Here is a 21,131-nt window from a genome sequence, read left to right as displayed (position 1 = left end):
GATTTACCAAACTGAGGATAACCCATCTGAGGGAAAATAAGAAAACTGATTTGAAGAAAATGTACCAAAAACCAACTGCTTAGAGGTGGTGAGACTGTGTTTTAATATACTCTTTCCTATTTTCTTTCCATGAAAATGCACTTTTCCCAATCTACATCTTCTTTTAAAAAGACCAGACACCATGCTTTCTACATGTCATCTTGATTAATCCCAAATAATTTACTGGCCTATGGACACAGTAGGCTTTGAGACTGAGAAAACTGGATTTTATGGGAACTGAAAGACTATCCACGCCAAGTCCCATGTGACACTCAAGACAATAAGCTGGTGCTCTTCCTATTCTACTGAATTTCTCCTGACTGAGAGGAAGCTTAGGGAATATAAAAGTATGTGAGCCCAGAAGACATGGCTCAGTGGTTGAATGTACCTATGAGGTAATGGTTCAATTCCCCGCCAGGGCACGTGCCCAAGTTGTGGGCTCGATCCCCAATGTAGGGCATGCAGGAGGCAGCTGATCAATGATTCTGATCATTGATTCTGATCATTGATGTTTCTCTCTCTCTTCCCCTCTCACTTCCTCTTTAAAATCAATGAAAATATGTTTGTTTGTTTTTTAAAGTATATGAGACTGAACCTTACCTGAAAGAACTCTACATTTTAGTCAAGACACTCAAACATAAATAGCACTGATCTTTATCAAGAGGAGGGCAGGATAGTGGGAGCTGGAAATGAACACTGGGTAGAGTTTTCCATAATGAAAGAGAGAAGTGCTTGGAAAAGGAACCTTGGTAGGAAAGGTATGGACTATTATTCTCTTGCCTTATTCTCATACCTCATTATCCAATCTAGCTGCGGAAGCCCACATCCTCCTTTCATATCGTATCACCCTACTCAGGACCACCATATCTAATCTGATTAGCACGGCAGCTTCCTAACCAGTCTCCTTGATTCTACTTGGTCTGTAGAAAACACAGCAGCTGGAGTGATATACCTACTTAGCCCCAAAACCTACAATGGCTGCCCTTATCTCTTACAGTATCCTCTCACCACCGAGGCCTATCATCGTTAACACTGCACCCACCTCACCTTCGGCCCTCTGACAGCCTTTCCGATCCTACTTTTTTTTTTTATGGCCTATCACTTTCTAAACATTCATTCACCTGCTTCCTTATCATGTCTACTGATAAACTGTCTGTTTCCTCCCACTAGAAATTAAGCTCCCCAAAGATAGGTTATTTTTGTCTTGTTCCCTGACGATGCCTGGTATGTAACGGGCACTCAAAAACTACTTATTGAATAAATAAATGAATCCATGAGCAACTGGAACAGAAATTTTAGAACACAGGGATTTGTGCAAGAAATATTTTTAAAGGGCATAGTGAGGGGAGGTGGATGAAGAAACAGAACTGTAAAATAATAACCTCATTTTATTAGTTTTCTCCTACAACCCTGCCTATTCCAAAACCATTTTCAGCACAGAAAAATACTTTTGAGATTCAGATATAATTTGAAGTTTTAGCATGCTGACCTGTATTTCTAAGAATCTCACTTTTATAAAATTGGCTTTAACAGAATTTTTATAGCCATGGCCACTGAAAATTACTCTATGCAATATGCAAATGTTCCCTCTACTTAAATGTACCTTCAACTTAGGTGCTTAAAATAAAAAACGTATTCCCCCTTTCTGTTACCTCTGCTTTGGATTTCCTATCTTCACCCTCTTGACTGATAGCGTCACCATCTTCTTCAGCATCACTTTTTTGCTTCTCTTCTAAAACAGAAGTTAAAACAATTTGGCAAATCTTACCACTGTTTTGGGATAATTAGGTAATTAGCATTAATTGTCTAAAACAATCTTTAAAATAATTTATTTATAAGGGTTTGAACATCAGATATTTTGGTGCCTACTTCTTACCAAGTTTCTCTTCACCATCTTCCTCCTCATCTCCCTTGTCCCTTTCTTCTTCCTTCTCTTCTTCCTTCACATCTGGCTGAGGAGCATCAGTCTTCTTGTACTCCACAGGACTGGACTGTTTCTGAAATATTTTTCAGAGTACAACCATTTTGTTCACATTTTATGTAGTATGTTACCATATAATTATTGAATGCCTAGAATAAAGTTCAGTACCAGGCTGTATACTTGAGTAGATGTATGGAAATGAGTAAGATGTACTTTCTGCCCTGAGAGTCTTTTCTTGGGTGGGAATGTGTGGGGTTTCAAGATAAAAGGAACAGCACAAAGGGGTCCGGTAGACCCAGGTTTGAACCGTCATGGTGACTGAGGCACAGTGGTGGAGACAAAGCTGGAAAAGGCACTCTGGGGGTCAGATTACAGAACAAGGTGAAGCAATTTTATTTTATTTTCAACTGCATGTAACAAAGGCTGAACAAGAAAAGCAGGCTGTTTTACCCTACACGTATTTGTGTGTAGAGGGAGGTCAAAGGGATTAGGGATACTAAGGGAGGAACCTGGTAATGAGAATTATAAAGTGTATGAATGGAAATAGCTCTGCCAAGAGGAAAAACTAGTTTATGCCCAAATGGCCAGATTTATATCTAAGTTTTTTGTTGTTGTTTTCCTTCCTGCCCCAGAAAGCTGCTGACAAATATTAAGGAGAGTGGTTAAAATACTACTAGAAATGAAGGGGCTACAAATGCTACTCCCATCTGAGTACAATGCATGGCCGCCCAGAATAGTGAATAAAATTTCAGAAGTCAACACCAAATGCGGTCTAGCCACAACTGAGCTGCTAGAAAGAAAACCTCAGGCAATATATCTTATTTTTTAAAATAAGATAAGAGTTCTTTCTAAAAGTGTCTTAAAACCAAACCAATACTCATACCTTTCCAGAACAGCAGAAGAGGATTACAAGGAACACAGGCAGTGCTACAGTCAAAACATAGACCACCCAGAGCCACGGACGCTCTTCAGCTGCCTCCAGCATCTGCCCCACTACACCTGGCTGAAAAAGAAGACATCACTGATTTCAAGTTCTCATTTTGACACCAAATATAGCGAGCACTCTTCCATTGTTCAATGACTACATGGTAGGTACTACCCAGGCTCCACCTTTCCAAAGGATTCAAGCCAAGATGTTCATATAGCAAAAAAAGGAAATAGGAGAAAAATCCTCAATTTTCTTTTCTCCATATCATCAAGGTGATTTCCCTTTCACAGCTATGAAAGCTGGCTTCTTAATCATCAGCAAAAGAATTAATTTCAGCCGAAACGGGCTTAGCTCAGTGGATAGAGCGTCGGCCTGCGGACTCAAGGGTCCCGGGTTTGATTCAGGTCAAGGCATGTACCTTGGTTGCAGGCACATCCCCAGTAGGGGGTGTGCAAGAGGCAACTTATGGATGACTCTCTCTCATCGATGTTTCTAACTATCTCTCTCCCTTCCTCTCTGTAAAAATTCAATAAAATATATTTTTTTAAATTAATTAATTTCAGGAACCAGTGAATGAATAATTTCTTGATCTGAATGCCTCTGGCTCTCCAATTTATAACTCAGCCATATGACCAATTGTTTAAAAATTTACATATTGGGCAAATCAAGATTCAACATTTAAGAGTGCATTAAAATATATCCTGAGCCGAAACCAGTTTAGCTCAATGGATAGAGCGTCGGCTTGGGGACTGAAGGGTCCCAGGTTCGATTTCGGTCAAGGGCATGTACCTTGGTTGCGGGCATATCCCCAGTAGGGGGTGTGCAAGAGGCAGCAGATCGATGTCTCTCTCTCATCGATGTTTCTAGATTTCTATCCCTCTCTCTTTCTCTCTGTAGAAAATCAATAAAACATATTTTTTAAAAAAATATCCTGAATAGCAATTTTGTTAAATATATTTTAACACAATAATCTACCTATTAAAAGAGTAACATGCTAGTTGACCATACCTTCGCAATGCCCACTTGCCAATCAGGAGTGAGTATGCAAATTAACCCAACAAAAATGACTGGTTAGTATGCATACGCAGGTGCTGAGGGCCAGGGGTGGGGCAGGACACTTGCACGCAGGCGTTCCACACCACCCTGGCCGCTCCAGGCCTCTGGGCAGCATGGGAATGTGGAAAGGTGGCTCCAGCCAAAGCTAAGGTGGTGCCAGCAGCCCAGGAAAGGAAGGCCCATTCTTGCAGGAGTCTTTATGCATTGGGCCTCTACTAAGTAAACAAATAAATAAAACCCTATACATAAAAAAGATTCTAAAGCCATTGCATGAGACTAAAGCAATCATTTCCAAAAACCCAGTATTTTGTCTTTAGTAGGCATACGATCACTTTTTATAACAATATTCCCAAATAAGGGAAGATAAACCATAGATAGGTTTTTGCAAAAGTAGCAATTGCAGATATAAATGCACAAGAAACAAGCAAGCACAAACCTCAGCAGCCCCGTCAGCAGCTTTCTTCAGACCCCATCCATCACTGGCCCAATCATCAACTACTCTTCGATCGCCACAAATGATAAAGTTGTCAAAAAAAATGTCGGAGGTCATAGACCACAGTTCCAAACCAATAGCACTAAAAGGAGTCATTTTGAAAGGTTCCAGATCTTCAAAGAAATCTGGATTTGGTATTTTCTGGGGTTTCCAAATTCCCTAGAGAAAACAATTTTTAAAATCATTTCAGATAATGGTCAACACAAATTTATGATGAACCTAAATAAAAATTCCTAAATAAAAATTAAGATGAATTCCTCAGGATAAATGAAGCTAAGTGCTGAATTTGTTAAAACTTAACTGAGTAACAAGAAGTAAACAATTTATGCTACTGATGTTTTATATTCTGCCTCTAAGATGTCTAAACTTCAATTACTTTCAATTTCTAATATCCATGACCTTCATCTAGATTCTAGACCAGTATCTCGCTGTGCCTGGCACATTCCAAAGCCTCCACTAGTTTGCTAGTAGGAGTGGGAGCCTAAATTGGTACAATTTCTTCAGTGGTGATTTAAAATGTAAATGATCACCCAGCGTGGCTCAATGCTTGAGCATCGAACTATGAACCAGGAGGTCATGGCTCGATTCCTAATCAGAGCACATGTCCAGGTTGCAGGCTCACTCCCCAGCAGGGGGGATGCAAGAGGCAGCCAATCAATGATACCCCCTCATTGATGTTTCTATTTCTCTCTCCCTTCCTCTCTGAAATCAATACAAATATATCTAAAAATCAAGTGAAGAAAGCTTATTGGGGGGGGCTATGTGCTGAGTGTCCTCATGTCCCCTGGGAAGGTCTGAGACTAGGGCCAAGAGTGGCTCTAACAGGGCCCTCCCTGACCTGCGGGGAGGTGAGTTCCCAAAGACCAGTTTCCACGAGGACAGACTGGGCAGGAGATGCCACGGAGCCCGCCCTCGGGAGGAGCCTGGCACAGACTCACGGCCGGCCAAGTGAGTTCAATGCTGAGGTGAGGCACTCCACAAGGGGGCCTCATAGCCCAATTCAGACTACTCTTCCCCAATCTGAAAATAAATGCATGAAATGAAATTTAAATGATCTTCAACCAGCAATTTCATTTCTTACTAACAACTAAGAGAAATAGTTACAACGTATACTCAGACATGCACAAGGATGACTACTGTATCAAGGATTCAAAAAAAAAAGGCAATCCATCTAAATGGTCATCAACAAAACAGCCAAAGTGCAGTTTCTCTTAAGGGCAACTTCTAACTAAACTGATTGTTTAACTGCACAATTAAAAAACACTTAAGCCTTAGCCGGTTGGGCTCAGTGGAGAGTGTCAGCTCTCAGAATGAATAGTCCCCAGGTTCCAGTGAAGGGCATGGACCTCGGGTGAAAGCCTGATCTCCATCCCTGATCAGGATATATGCGGGAGGCAACCAAATGGTATCTCTCTCACAATGTTTCTCTCTGTCCCTCCTCCTCCTTTCCCCTCGCTAAAAGTCACAGATTGCCACTCTGTGCCCTGTGGCTGAAGCACCCCTGCCACATGATAGCAGGGAACCCAAACTGCAAGTTTTCCATTTGTCTTTTCTTTGTTTTTAAACAAAAGTACAAAGCAATAATGAAAGCTCCTTCCCCGTTTCGAGATTTTTCTTTTCAATACTGAACACATTAAGTTCTCTCTCAATTTATGAAGTTTACTTTGTAATTCAATTACTTGAAAATAGTGATCAGCTAAAAGCCCATTTGGCTCAGTGGATAGAGGGTCGGCCTGCGGACTGAAGGGTCCTGGGTTCGATTCCGGTCAAAGGCATGTACCTTGGTTGCGGGCACATCCCCAGTGGGTGTGTGCAAGAGGCAGCTGATTGATGATTCTCATCGATGTTTCTAACTCTCTATCCCTCTCTCTTCCTCCCTGTAAAAAATCAATAAAATATATTAAAAAAGAAAATAGTGATCAATCCAGCAGCCTTACTACAGACAAAACTTCTATCTGAACACAACCAGGTCAATGAAGCACACTTAGCCCTGGCTGGTGTGGCTCAGTTGGTTGGAGTATGCAGTCAAAGTTTGCCAGTTCAATTCCCGGTAGGGGCGAGTACAGGAGGCAACCAATCAATGCTTCTCTCTTCTCCCTGCCACTCCCCTAAAAGCTTTGAAATGTATTCTCAGGTAAGTATTAAAACAAAACAAAATAGCCCGAGCTGGTTTGGCTCAGTGGACACAGTGTTGGCCTGTGGACTGAGGGGTCCCAGGCTCAGTACCAGTCAAGGGCACATGCCCAGGTTGCAGGCTCGATTCCCAATAGGGGCGTACAGGAGACAGCCAATCAGTAATTCTCTCTCGGCATTGATGTTTCTATCTCTCTTCCTTCCTCTCTGAAATCAATAAAAATATATTTTAAAAAATAAAAAAAAGAAACACTAGAGGGATACACACCTGGTAGTTAGGGTTGTCAATCATGGGGGGCTTCCATTTGCCCTTATAGTTAGGGTTGTCAATCATAGGTCGCTGCCAGACACCACACCCAGGGGCCGACTCACACTTAGGGTTGGCAATCTGAGGAGCCTCCCATTCTCCATCCATATCTTCATCCCTGTGAAGAAATAAACCAGCTACAAATGGGTTCTGTGTTGTAGGACTACAAATTGCCATCTCAGAAAATCAGACAAATGATATCTGAAATCCTGTAGGAATGCTTTCAGTGTCATACTATAGAGCACCATGCTGTTTCTGCATTTCTGTTAACTAGTTTCTCATTGAGGTGCATTAAAAAGAGACATACAAAATAATTAAATCGCCCTGCCCTATGTTTCTCAATGGTTAGAGCATTGGCCCCAGCATCAAGGCTATGGGTTCAATTTCTGGTCAAGGGCATGTACCTGGATTGTGTTGTGGAGAATCCAATGGATCTCTCACATCAATGTTTCTTTCTCCCAACCCTCCCTCCCTTCCACTCTCTGAAAAGCAATGGAAAAAATATCCTCTGTGCTCGCTTCAGTAGCACATACTACACTGAAATTGAAACGATGCTGAGAAGATTAGCATGGCCCCTGTGCAAGAATGACACACAAATTCGGGAAGCGTTCCATTAAAAAAAAAAAAAAAAAAATCCTCTGGTGAGGATTAACAATAAATACATAAAGTAATGATAAAATCTGTTAAGCTCTACACTTAAGTTTGGGCACTCAGCTATCTTTATGTAGAAGCTTTTACTTCAATAAAAAAGCAGTCAATTAGTCTGGCTTGTGTGGCTCAGTGGTTGAGCGTCAACCCATAAAGAGGTCACTGATTCCATTCTAGGTCAGAGCACAAACCTGGGTTTCGGGCTCGATCCCCAGCAGCAGCCATGTAGGAGGCAGACGATCAGTTATTCTCTCTCATCACTGATGTCTCTCTCTCTCTCTCTCTCTCTTTCTCGTCCTCTTTGAAATCAATAAAAATATATTTTCTTACAAAGCAGGTAATTACAAAGTTAACTAAAGCTCTTACCAATCGTCTGGCTTTTCCGCATCTGGATCAGCTACATATTCGGGCTCATCATCTAACCAGCCTTCAGGCTTTGTGGCTTCTTCATCAGGAATTTTAGCAGGGGCATCTTCATCCCTTAAATAAGAAAAAGCCAATTATGACAACAATGGCCAGAGAATCACAATGTGGTCCCCTTTGAGAATCTGAAGCAGGGCAATCTAAAAATATTTAAATCTTAATCTCAAAACTCAAAATTCTTCCTAAAAATTACATGCAAATCATATATCTGATAAGGGACTAATCTCCAAATCATATCAAGAACTCTCTTTTTAAAAAAATATATTTTATTGATTTTTTACAGAGAGGAAGAGAGATAGATAGAGAGATAGAAACATTGATGGGAGAGAAACATGGACCAGCTGCCTCCTGCACACCCCCTACTGGTGATGTGCCCGCAACCCGTGTACATGCCCTTGACCGGAATCAAATCTGGGACCTTTGAGTCCGCAGACCAACGCTCTATCCACTGAGCCAAACCGGTCTTGGCAATATCAAGAACTCTTACAACTCAATAATAAAAAGACAACCCAGCCCTAGCCAGTTTGGCTCAGTGGATAAAGCGTCAGCCTGCAGACTGAAGGGTCAGGGTTCCATTACTGGTCAGGGCACTGCCTAGGTTTTGGGCTCAATCCCTAGTAGGAGGATGGCAGTTGCAGGAAGCAGCCAATGATGATTCTCTCTCATCATTGATTGTTTTCTCTACTTCCCTCTGCCTTCCTCTCTGAAATAAATTAAAAAAACATAAAAATATTTAAAAAAAGAACTACCAACTTTGGTGCAATTAATAAAAAATAGAGCAACTTTAGTTGGTAAGCAAAGATATCATTTATCCTTGGCCATATGCTTATTTTTGAACTATGCTTGTTTTAAATTGTGTGAACCTGAATTTGTATAACAATCAGCTGACGCTTAGAAGCAAAACATTCACACCCTCTGTCCCAAAATAAAACAGCTAGTAAAGGAATATTACTGAACAACAAGGCTGAGTCCATATCTAATGTACAACAAATACACAAGTCAACTTGGCCTTTACACTAGTGCAGCATAAAAGTTCAGGAACCCGCACCTTAATTTAAGGGAGGAAAAACATCAACTACAATTTCCCTGCTAAGCTTAAGATAGTTTTACAAGTGGGAGAACAGTTTTATTTGTCTTTATGCACTTTCTGACATTTCCAAAAGCCAGTTTTCATTTCTCATCACTCTCCACTTTGTATGCTACACAAAAGACCATGCATACTCAACTTCCCTCATACATACTGAACTCACTCCTTCTCCAATTCTACACATGATGTGTTTCTTTAATACAATTTTCCATCTTTACCACTTAGTTAATAACTGTCCCTCCACTTTCAAGTCTTAATCTGATTGGCACTGCTCTAAGAAACCACCCTGATTTATACTTGATGCTCTCTGGTCATTACTATACTGAATATGTTTTACTTTTGTTAAAATAAAAAAGGTTATTGTATTCTTTAAGATAAGAGGCATTTTATATGTAATTTCAAACTAGGGGGAAAACTTCATGAAAATAAAAATCCCATTCTAATGTCCAAATGATTAAATTCAATTGTCCAGGTGTTGGAGTACCCAAGTAACACCTACTATTAGACCACTCACCATATGCATGCCAACTTCAAATTATCAAGAGATAATTTGAAAACACCATGCATATATTTTTATTATATGTTTTATTGCTTAACATTTTAACAAGAAAAAGGGTGAAAATCAGCAAAAAAAACTCCGTAAGGGACATAAAAGCTGAAATGGAGCTGTGTGAGAGTTCATGTCCTTGTGGCTTTGCATCCACTGTCCAACACAAAGCACAGATCTCTTGAGTTTTATTTAAATAGGAAAAAAATTAAAAATTTAAATTTAAAATCTCAGGACTGAAGCTTTCAATGTGAATTCACAAAAGCATGTAAAATGCCAGGCCCAAGGGAACTGAGATATTGCCATAAAGCAAACATGTCTCAGTACAGGCAAATACATGGATTTCAGCCTTTTGTGGTTTATAAAATGGTGACAGGCAATTCAGATGATCTGCCTGGCCCCCTTTCAGCCCCTTTTGTCTATTTTTTTCCTACCATTTGAACTGCATCATAGATTATTAAAATTATCAGAACTAAACATTCACTTGTTAAAGCCACATGGAATACACAAACTCCATTGCATTCAAAGGCTCACCAGTCATCCGGTTTGACAGCATCAGGATCTGGTATTTTTGGTCTTTCATCCCAATCCTCAGGTTTCCGGTCTTCCGGGTCCTCAATTTCCCGTGAAGGATTTACAGGAGGAGTCATGTCATTTAGTAGATTTCCACTGTTCACAAGAGATTGGTCCACTAATATTTCAAAACTATTATCTGGATTCAAGACTAAAAAAAATTATGCAATTTTAAAAAGTTAATTAACCACTCATTCTCAAGCTCTCTTTAACATCCCACAAAAGAACATATTTATAACAGAAAGCAGAAACATGAAGACCTCAGGCAACAAAGTCAGAACATGATCTTGGGAGCCCTGAGCAAGTTAATCCTGTAAATCATAAAAACTAGTTCCTCAGATTCTTAGTAATTAAAACAGATCATAGATAAAATTTTAAACACCAAAGACTTCATTTACAGACATTAAAACATAAAAAATAAAAAAAAAGAGAGACAAAAACAAAAACAAAAAACCACCAACAGAAAAACCAAAGGCACATAAACTAATGCAATATTGGTCTGACATAAATGGTTACACACCAGTCAAGAGGCAAATGAGTTTACTTATTATAACCACCCCTAGGTAAAGGTCCATTTCCTCATTTTTTGAATTGGCATTACCACCATCTAAGCTAACAAAATTTCAAATTTCAAAAACCTTTTATTTATTAAATCATATGTCTATTCCTAGTTGTATTTTTGGGGTCAAATGAAGAATAAAAAAAAAACAATTTTAAATCCATAAAGGTATCAAGTGTGATTATGTTAAAACCTAGATCTCACACAAGTCTAACTGGCAACTGACTGGGTCACAGCACATCCCGAATACTATGGAAGACAATGGTGTACTAGGCAGCTTTTCTCAAGGATAATTAAGTTAGCACTGTTAATAATGATATGTAGTCTCCTGGAAAGATTCTTGCACTTTTGTGAAGAGACCAAGTACAATATAGGATATTTAACTTCCAATAAAAAATAACATCTATACTTATTATTATACACATACATGTGTTTATTCACAAATGGTTAATATATATTACAATGTTGTTATTTCAGATAATTCTAAAGAAATAAAGATGTTTATTTCTATCTTGCGAATTTCTATACAGAACATATATTACTGTTACGAAGAAAAAAAGGTTATTGTATTCTTTAAGAAAAGAGGCATTGCCGAGACCGGTTTGGCTCAATGGATAGAGAGTCGGCTTGGGGACTGAAGGGTCCCGGGTTCGATTCCTGTCAAAGGCCATGTAGTACCTTGGTTGTGGGCATATCCCCAGTAGGGGGTGTGCAAGAGGCAGCTGATCGATGACTCTCTCTCATCGATGTTTCTAGCTCTCTCTCTCCCTTCCTCTCTGTACAAATCAATAAAATATATTTTAAAAAAAAAGAAAGAAAGAAAGGAGGCATGCGTGTATGTAATTTCAAACTAGGGGAAAAGTATCATGAAAATAAAAATCCCATTCTAATGTCCAAATGATTAAATTCAATTGTCCAGGTGTTGGAGTACCCAAGCAAACTTTAATTAAAAGATAATTTGAAAACATCATGCATATATTTCTATTATGTTTTATTGCTTAACATTTTATCAACAAGAAAATATACAAAGGGTGGAAATGAGGTATCAGCAAAGAAGCTTCTTAAGGAACATAAAACTTTTTCTCAAAAATGTTTTAAACCCTGAATCTCAATTCAAACTATGGAAGAGAAGGTGCTTTTTTCCCTCCTTCCCTTTTGTTTGTTTTTAATATATTTTTCATTGATTTTTGAGAGGAAAGGAGAGGGAAAGATAGAAACATCAATGATGAATCACTGATCGACTGCCCTCTGTATGCCCTTACTGTGGATCAAGCCTGAAACTCAGGCATAACCTCCTGGTTCAAAGGCCATGCCAGCTGAACGAGAAGCTCCCTTTTGTGCCAAGGCATTAGGTTCATTTCATTACTAAGGGATTAGGTCAGTAGAGACTCTTATTTGCAGGCTTAGGTCTTCTCTAGATGTACTATCTTTATATTAAACTAGTAGCCCTGCCCACGAATCCAGGCTGGAGTAGCTCACTGCCACTTGCCTCAGCGGCCACCCGCCCACTGCCACTAGTGGCCCTCCACTGCTCTTAGCTCGCTGCTCCGCCCTCCTGTAGCTCTCCACCACTTGTAGATTGGTTGTGGTGTTATGGCATAATGGATAATTAGCATATTCCTCTATTATATAGGATCAATAATAAATCTGTAGTGCCATAAACCCCCCAAATTATTGGTTTTTCTTACTTAATGTATAAAGATGTGTTTTCTTATCAGTAAAATAGGTCTTCAGATCTGCATCTGGTCTCTTAGCATGCTTTTCTTCATATTCGCCCGTTTTGGGGTTTTTGTGGCGGAAGATGAAGTGCAATTTATAGTCCTCTCCACATTTATCTGGACCAAACATGATTGTATAAGGGGTCTTGTCATGGAACTGGTCCTTTAGAAACAAAAATAGATTTTAAGTGATTCAAAGTATTCAAAGCAACTTTTCATAAGTATATTTCTTCCTATAAAATCCCAAATAACTTAGTTTCACATTAAAAGAAAAGCTGATTTTGTGACAGCATGGATAGAACTAGAGGGCATTATGCCAAGTGAAATTAAGTCAGATAGAGAAAGACGATGATATCATGCTATCACTTAAAGAAAACGAACAATACAAAAATCGAATCATTGATACAGAAACAAACAAATGGTTGCCAGATGGGAGGGGGTTGGGGAGCTGGGTGAAAAGGAGTAAGTAGAAACTGGTAGTTACAAAAACAGCCACAGGCATGTAAAGTACAGCATAGGGAATATAGGCAATACGATTCTAATAACTACATATGGTGTCAGGTTGGTACTAGACTTACTACTAATTGTACTGGTTAATAATGCGGATTTTGTAATTAGAGAGAGCACGATAATTTCAAGAGAAACATGAAAAGTAAAGTAATGTCCATCGCTAGCTATACATTTCCCCCATCTTTCAGGTAATTTGTGGATACCGCCACAATGGAACTTTTCTTGTTTTGAGGCAAACCATTCAGAGACCCAATTTTCCACTTCTTCGTATGTTTTGAAGTGCTGCTCAGAAAGTGTGTGTGCACAAAGGGCTACACCAAGACTGTCCGCCGCAGGTAACTGGGAAGGCTGTGCAACTGGACTCTACCAGATCACCTAGCACACAAAACTATTCCATCAAATCAGGAAAACAACTAAAATGCAGACAAGAGGCAGGGCACAAAGGAAGGAGATGGAGGAAAAGAAAATAATGGACATTGAGTTCAAAACTAGTTATAAGATTATTCAAGAATATCCTAAAAAAGGCCGATAAAATAAATGAGACCTATGAGGATATGAAAAAGGAGCAACTAGAAATAATAAGGGATCAACTAGAAATGAAGAAAACATTGTCTGCAATAAAAAATATTGCACAGAGTCCTAAAAACAGACTGGAAGATCGCAAGAATCAAGACAAAGATTTAGAACACAAAGAGCCAGAGGACACTCCTCCACAGAAGCAAGAATCCAGAAAGTAGAAGATAGTGTAAGAAACCTCTGGGACAATTTCAAGCAAACTAACATCAGAATTATGGAGATCCCAGAAGAAGAGAGAGAGCAGGATACCGAAAACATCCTGAAAAAAATAGTGACAGAAAACTTCCCCCACCTGGGAAAAGAAATAGACTTACAAGTCCAGGAAGCGCACAGAACCCCAAACAAAAGGAATCCAGAGAGGACCTCACCAAGACACATCATAATTAAAATCCCAAGAGCAAAAGACAAAGAGAGAATATTAAAAGCAGCAAGAGAAAAGCAAGTACCATATTTTTCGGACCATAAGACGCACTTTTTCCCCCCGAGAAGTGGAGGGGAAAAGTCCCTGCGTCTTATGGTCCAAATATAGCCTAAACATATACTTTAAAAAAAAAGTTTTTTTACTTGCCCGGCTCTGTGTGGTCTCTGTGTGCTTGCCCGGCTCTAAAATGGTTCTAAATGCTGTTTACTTTACAGGGTTGATTACATGTGTTTATGACTGTGATGTTGGGTTTTAATGCACATAAAATATTTTAGGACACTATTTGTTTCAGAATCTTTTTTTCTTCATTTCCCTTCTCTAAAAACTGGTGCGTCTTATGGTCCAGAGCGTCTTATGGTCCGAAAAATACGGTAGTTACCTATAAAGGAGCACCCATATGATTGTCAGCTGATTTCTCAACAGAAACCATGTAGGCCAGACGGGAATGGCAAGAAATATTCAAAGTGATGAATAGCAAGAACCTTCAGCCAAAAATACTCTACCCAGCAAAGCTATCACTCAGAATCGAAGGCCAGATAAAGAGCTTCACAAATAAAAAAAAGCTAAAGGAGTTCATCACCACCAAACCAGAATTATATGAATTGTTGAAGGGGGTTATTTAGGAAGAGGAAGAAGATTAAGATAAAAAATTATGAACAACAAATACATAACTATCAACAAGTGAATCTAAAAACCAAGGGAATTAAAAAAACTGATGAACAATATTAACTGGTGAATATACCGTTAATAGAATCAGAGGTATGGAAGGGGAGTGGACTGAGGATTCTGGGGGAAAAGGGAAGAGGCGGGTGCAGGAAGAGTCTGAACAAAAACTGTGCACCTATGGATGAGGACAATGGGGAATGGGGAAAGGACAGAGGGTGGGGTGGGAACCTGGTGGAGGGGAGCAATTAGGGGGGTGAGGGAGAGGAACACATTTGTAATAATCTGAATAAAGATTTATTAAAAAAAAAAAAACACACACACACAGAATAGAAATCAGGAATCAAGACAGAACAATTTTGAAATTCACATTTCAAATCTTGAAAGATAAATATGGGTGGCTATATAAAGAAATAGGAAGTACTTACCAAGTTTAGTTCCGGGGTTTTGGAAAGCAGCTTCACATAGGCACCACCACATTCTATTCCATTTTGGAAATTAACCTCATACCTAATTTCAGAGAGAAAAGCAGAAAATCATATGGCATTTTGAAATATCAAATTTCTTCATTACCCTTTTCCTCATCGTGGTCTCATGTTTAATCACAGGTCACATGTTTATCTTCAGGAAAAATCCCATCTTCTATGGCTTTGAATGGCTTCCCAATCCCCCCATGCTTAATGCAGATTCCCAGGAAATACTTTTTGCAGATTCCAGAAGTTCATGTGCTATTAGGAGAAAGAATAGCCAGTTTCTTTCAAAATAATTTATTGAGCAGGAAAATAACATTACATTACAAGATGCCTAAATGTACTAAAAAGTCCCCATTATCTCTATTATAACACATAGTAATTCTCATAATTGTTTTATGTAGAGCACATGTGTCAAACACAAGGCCCGAGGGCCAAATCCGTCCCGCCAGGCCTTGCAATGTGGCCCGCACACCGCGCTGTCATCACTGCACTCCGCTGCGTTTCCATCACAATGACAGTTTATGACTGTTCAGTAAACCATTCGGCCCGAGATTTAGGCTGGATTTTAGATTTTGGCCCCTTCTCTGATTGAGTTCGACACCCCTAATGTAGAGTAAGTTTTATAAAATCATGTCTTCGGATATCACCCTTCCTAGAAAGCTTCTATCAAAGAAGTGTCTCACTTACTGAACAATGAGAGGCTTGGTATCAAACACGAAGGGCTTGTTCAGTTTAGCAGAGATGGCATGATGCTTGGCTCGAGACATCAATACAAGTCCTTTGTCCCCTGGAAGTTTTGTTTCCTTCATTTCATCTACCTCCCATTTTCCTATAAAACACACAAAAAAGTTCCACTTCTTAACCTTTAAATGATAGTTGTGCAAGTCTATCATACTGACACTAGAGGCCAGGTGCACGAATTCGTGCACTGGTGGGGTCCCTCTGCCTGGTTGGTGATGCCCAATCAGGGCCAGCCAGCCAGGGAGAGGGACCATGGGAGGTTGGCTATGGGAGCGCACTGACCACCAGGGGAAGCTCCTGCGTTGAACATCTGCCCCCTGGTGGTTAGTGTGTTGTCATATAATAGTAACCAGTCGACCTGTCTAAACAGTCTCTTAGGCTTTTATATAGATATTTTAACATATTCCATTTATCTATGAAAACTGGCATATTAATATTACACACACATATTAGGGTATGTTTTTTAAAAACCTGTCGCATATTCATTTTACCAATGCCTAAAAGAGACCAGCCATTTCCAACACACAACACCAGAGGTGCTAAATTACCTTTCCATTTTATGGTGTAAAACAAACAGGTCTACCTCTTTAAATATAATGCAACACTTGAAGATAGTAAAACTTATATGGAAAAAAAAAATCTTAAAATGTGTGCATATTCCTTTTAAATTAGTCTTTTTTTTTTTTAACTTACATTCTTTATTGTTTTAAGTTTTACATATGTTTCCTTTTTCCCCAGCCATTCTCACCCCCCAGTTTAAACTAGTCTTAAAAGAATCATGGAAATGCTTCAACCCTCAATCTGCTATTATATTTAAGTCAAATTAACTCTTACCATCATATTTGGCAATTTCATCATCAGTGTCATCTTTCTTGGCTTTGGATAAAATCCACCTGTAATTAAGACAAATTTCCAAACGAAGGTCCAAATGATAGTTGACTTGTGAAAAAAAGCAATGTAAACACTAGCAAAAGCAGGATCTACCCATCTCTTTATAGCCTAGTTAACCATTCTACCTTTAAGTTGGTGGTTTAGTTTCATTTTTTTTGTATGTATCTGTCCAATTTTCCCAACACCATTTATTGAAGACTAGAGGCCCGGTGCACGGATTCATGCACTTGTGGGATCCCTCAGCCTGGCCTGCATCCTCCCCAAATCCGGGACACCTAGACTGATGGTTTTGGCCCAATCCCTGCAGGCCAGGCCAAGGGACCCCACCAGTGTACAAATCTGTGCACCCAGCTTCTAGTACACATATAAGATCTTTGGTTAATCACTTCTGGCTCTCCCCTCTCCCATCACCCATTCCCCACTGAAATTCAGTCTGTTCCAGGTTTCCATGCCTGTGTGTTAAGCATCTGCCCCCAGGTAGTCAGTGCGCGTCGTCAGCTACTGATCAAATGGTAAAATGGCTAAATGGTCACTTAGGCTTTTTTATATATATAGAAACTGTCTTGACTCCATTGTATGTTCTTGCCTCCTTTGTCAAATATTAATTGAGCGTAATGGCTTGGGTGGATTTCTGAGGTCTCTGTTCTATTCCATCAATCTATGTGCCTGTACTTGTGTCAATACTGGACTTTTTTTATTATGATGGTTTTATAGTATAACTTGGTATCTGACCACTCTACTTTTAAATGTCACCTAAGTAGTGATAACATATTGTACTCAATTCACAAACCTGTAAGAAAAGGTACCAAACCTGTAATCTAATTCTTTTTTTAAGACTCAAGAGAAAAAATTTTTTCCTCAAAGAACAAAATAGAGAGTAGAACCCAGGCAGCATGGCTCAGTGGTTGAGTACTGACCTATGAACCAGGAGGTCATGGTTCAATTCCCCATCAGGGAACATGACCAGTGCATGAATTCGTGCATGGGTGGGGTCTAGCCAGCCTAGCCAGGGGGAGGGGACATAGGTGGTTGGCCTGCCTGCCTGCTGGCTGAACACCTTGTCCAGGGGACAAGTTGCGTATTAGCCTTTTATTATATAGTATATACACCAAGTGGCCAGATTATCATGTGTTCAGAGATTATAATAATGTAGCCACTCAGTGTATATATGCATATGGTGGAGGAGAGAGAAATGGAAGCAATTACCACATGTTTTATAAGACTATTTTCCTAAATGGGTGTGAACACTAGAGATATAAAATAGTTATCACAATTTCACTATATAAGATGCTATTCTAAAAGGAATCCACAGCCCTGACCTGTGTGGCTCAGGTGGTTGGAGCATCGTCCCATACACAGAAAGGTGGTGTGTTTGTTTCCCAGTCAGGGACATAACTGGGTTGCAGATGTGATCCTGGGTCGGGGGGAATATGAAAGGCAACCGATTGATGTTTTCCTCTCACTTTGCTATCTCTCTGTTGCTCTTTCTCTAAAGTCAATAAAAAGCATATCCTCGGTTGAGGAAAATTAAATTAAATTAATTAATAAGAAATTCACTATTCTCCCACCTACATGTTTATCTGATTTCCCCCCCCTAGGAAATACTTACCCAGACAGAGTTCCTCTGTCAAAGGAATCAGCAAAATACACTTCCCCCGTTGGAACTGGAGCTTTGTAGGTAACCTACAAATTTAAGTGTCAAATATAAAAATAAATTAAGAATTGACATTTTCAACATTTCTTAGAATTTATTCTCTTGACTTGCTTTCAATTACCACAAAATTCTCCTATCCTAGCTGGCTTCTGAATTCAACCTATACAATTTATCTTTGGCAAAGGTTACCAGAGAGATCAGTAAGTACCGTATTTTTCGGACCATAAGATGCACATTTTTCCCCCCAGAAGTGGGGGGGAAAAGTCCCTGCGTCTTATGGTCCAAATATAGCCTACACATATACTTTAAAAAGAAAGTTTACTTGCCCGGCTCTGTGTGGTCTCTGTGTGCTTGCCCGGCTCTAAAATGGTTCTAAATGCTGTTTACTTTACAGGGTTGATTACATGTGTTTATGACTGTGATGTTGGGTTTTAATGCACATAAAATATTTTAGGACACTATTTGTTTCAGAATCTTTTTTTCTTCATTTCCCTTCTCTAAAAACTGGTGCGTCTTATGGTCCGGTGCGTCTTATGGTCCGAAAAATACGGTACTTTAGTTGATTAGCTTTTCCTTTGAAAAATATCCAAATTTACCTTCACCTCTGATTATCTTGAGGTAAAACAAAGATTCAAAGACTACTTCAAACCTTTGGAGATGGAGGTGTGCTGATTTCTGATTTCGATTTTGAGTCTTCTACCTCTTCAATGACATCATCCAGGTCATCCTCAATATCAATCACATCATCATCATGACCCTCATGAGCCTGAATGACAGCCGTTCCAAGGACTAGCAACACACACAGCAGCCACTTCTCTTCCATGATCTACATACAACAAGAGTAAAGTAAGTTAAATGTTATCACCTTCATTTAAAGTTTGTTAAGACCAATAATCCCTCTCATTTAAAATTAAGGCTTTCAGCCTTAACCGATTTGACCCAGTGGATAGAGCATCAGCCTGCAGACTGAAGGGTCCCAGGTTCAATTCCGGTCAAGGGCATGTATCTTGGTTGCAGGCACATCCCCAATAGGGGGCGTGCAGGAGGCAGTTGATTGATATTTCTCTCTGATCGATGTTTCTAACTCTCTATCCCTTTCCCTTCCTCTCTGTAAAAAATAAATAAAATATATTTTAAAAAATAAAATTAAGGCTTTCAAATCAGAATTAAAAGGAACTTGATAGTGAATATCTCATTTACAAATAAAGAAAATAAGCCTAGCCAAAACTGGTTTGGCTCAGTGGATAGAGTATCAGCCTGTAGACTGAAAGGTCCCACGTCCTATTCCAGTCAAGGGCATGTACCTTGGTTGCAGGCACATCCCTAGTAGGGGATGCGCCAGAGGCAGCTGATCGATGATTCTCTCTCATCAATGTTTCTCTTTATCCCTCTCTCTTCCTCTCTGTAAAAATCAATAAAATATATTTTAAAATAATAATAATAAGCCTATAGAGAGTCAGGGGTTTTCCTAACTAGTTCAAAGGATTCAATTTAGTGTGTGTGTGTGTGTGTGTGTGTGTGTGTGTATGTGTGTGTGTATTGCAGGGGGGGAGGACGACACGATGACGACACACATATGTACTATTTATGATACCTTAAACAATAAAACAATTTTTAAAAACAAAAAATTTCAATTTCATGAATATTTCAAAATGAAACTCAAAAATAAAGCATCTTTTGTATACTAATTTACCAGTACTAATTAAAACATTACAATGAAATAGTAAAGAACAAATTCCAGCTACTTTTACCTATTATTTTCTAAACACTTAATTGCCTTGTGTATTGTATTATACTTTCAGTGGGTCCTCTTTCCAAGGACCACAGATTCAAAGACATAAAAACTGAGCCACATGGATGCACAAAATGATTTGGTAGTATGAGTAGTTTCAATTCTGCAAGATAGAGAGTTCTATAAATAGATGAAGGTAAATAGGTGCACATTGTGACTCTTAATGTCACTAAATTGTACACTTGGTTTTACCCCTGGTCAGGACACATTCAAGAATCAACCAATATGTGCATGCATTTCCAGACCATGTGTGTGCACCCTTCTGCATATAAGTAAATATGTTTGCTTTGCTGGCTCCCAAGTGTTCTGTATTCTACCGGAACCCCTGACTTGGGGGGCTCGCCTTATTTCTAACAATTTGGGGGCTCGTCCAGGATACCATCTGTTGCCACAGGGCAAGTGGACCTCTCTCCTGAGGCAGTGCACCACACTGCCAAGTTGCAGCAGCCTCGGTGAGGAGGGACAGCCATTACCCCTGGGCAGACTATGAGCTCGGAATCGAGAGTCAGCCAGCAACGCAGGAAGGGCCCAAGCAAGACCCGCAGCAATCAGATAACCTCATGCATGAGCCAAGAGTTATTTGGCCATAGGTGATTCCAATAGGCCCTGGAATGTCTCAAGATCTTCCTACAATGGAAACAAAGGACCAATTTCTTAAGAACTGTGTACTGGGTATCTCCTCTACTTTAATCTCTCTCAGGTTAGAAGGCCTCGAGTTTCCAATTTATCGCTATCGACCGGAAGACTATGTTTGTTCTAATCAAGATTTGGAAGGGAAGCAAGTTGGAACCCTCCTGAGAAGAACCTTACCTGTCTTGCTTACTACAATCTGTTCAGACTGCAGAGCCAGGTTGAACCAATCACACACAGGTTAAGAGCGGACACACCTCAATTTGAACAGCCATAGCAGGATATATCCCCTTGAAAGTGATGCTAAAAACTGTGAGCTGTCTTAAAAATAACCATCATGTACTGTGC

General features: G+C 39.6%; 1 protein-coding gene and 1 non-coding gene across 3 annotated transcripts in view; one reads left to right on the top strand and one right to left on the bottom strand.

Annotated features, from left to right (window-relative positions):
• Positions 1-21,131, bottom strand: part of CANX (calnexin) — a 37,687-nt gene that overhangs the window by 1,962 nt on the left and 14,594 nt on the right. The window contains exons 2-15 of one of the 2 annotated variants that reach the window (XM_036450195.1): positions 19,011-19,187; positions 18,317-18,390; positions 16,651-16,709; positions 15,763-15,904; positions 15,031-15,112; positions 12,403-12,595; positions 10,117-10,306; positions 7,892-8,005; positions 6,839-6,995; positions 4,381-4,596; positions 2,844-2,963; positions 1,916-2,036; positions 1,692-1,771; positions 912-959 (exon numbers count right to left, since the gene is read on the bottom strand). In XM_036450195.1, coding sequence (XP_036306088.1) covers positions 951-959; positions 1,692-1,771; positions 1,916-2,036; positions 2,844-2,963; positions 4,381-4,596; positions 6,839-6,995; positions 7,892-8,005; positions 10,117-10,306; positions 12,403-12,595; positions 15,031-15,112; positions 15,763-15,904; positions 16,651-16,709; positions 18,317-18,390; positions 19,011-19,184 — 1,731 coding nt within the window. In that variant the 5' untranslated portion in view covers positions 19,185-19,187 and the 3' untranslated portion in view covers positions 912-950. The remainder of the gene's footprint in view (positions 1-911; positions 960-1,691; positions 1,772-1,915; positions 2,037-2,843; positions 2,964-4,380; positions 4,597-6,838; positions 6,996-7,891; positions 8,006-10,116; positions 10,307-12,402; positions 12,596-15,030; positions 15,113-15,762; positions 15,905-16,650; positions 16,710-18,316; positions 18,391-19,010; positions 19,188-21,131) is intronic. The other variant, XM_036450194.1, reaches the window with a different exon arrangement.
• Positions 7,388-7,497, top strand: LOC118726190. The gene has a single exon (XR_004990224.1). It is a non-coding gene; the product is annotated as a U6 spliceosomal RNA (small nuclear RNA).

The sequence above is a fragment of the Pipistrellus kuhlii genome, unplaced genomic scaffold (genome assembly GCF_014108245.1).
Source record: "Pipistrellus kuhlii isolate mPipKuh1 unplaced genomic scaffold, mPipKuh1.p scaffold_m20_p_21, whole genome shotgun sequence".
NCBI classification, from domain to species: Eukaryota; Metazoa; Chordata; class Mammalia; order Chiroptera; family Vespertilionidae; genus Pipistrellus; species Pipistrellus kuhlii.
The sequence above is the reverse complement of the archived record's forward strand: the minus strand, read 5'-3'. Positions and strand labels throughout refer to the sequence as shown.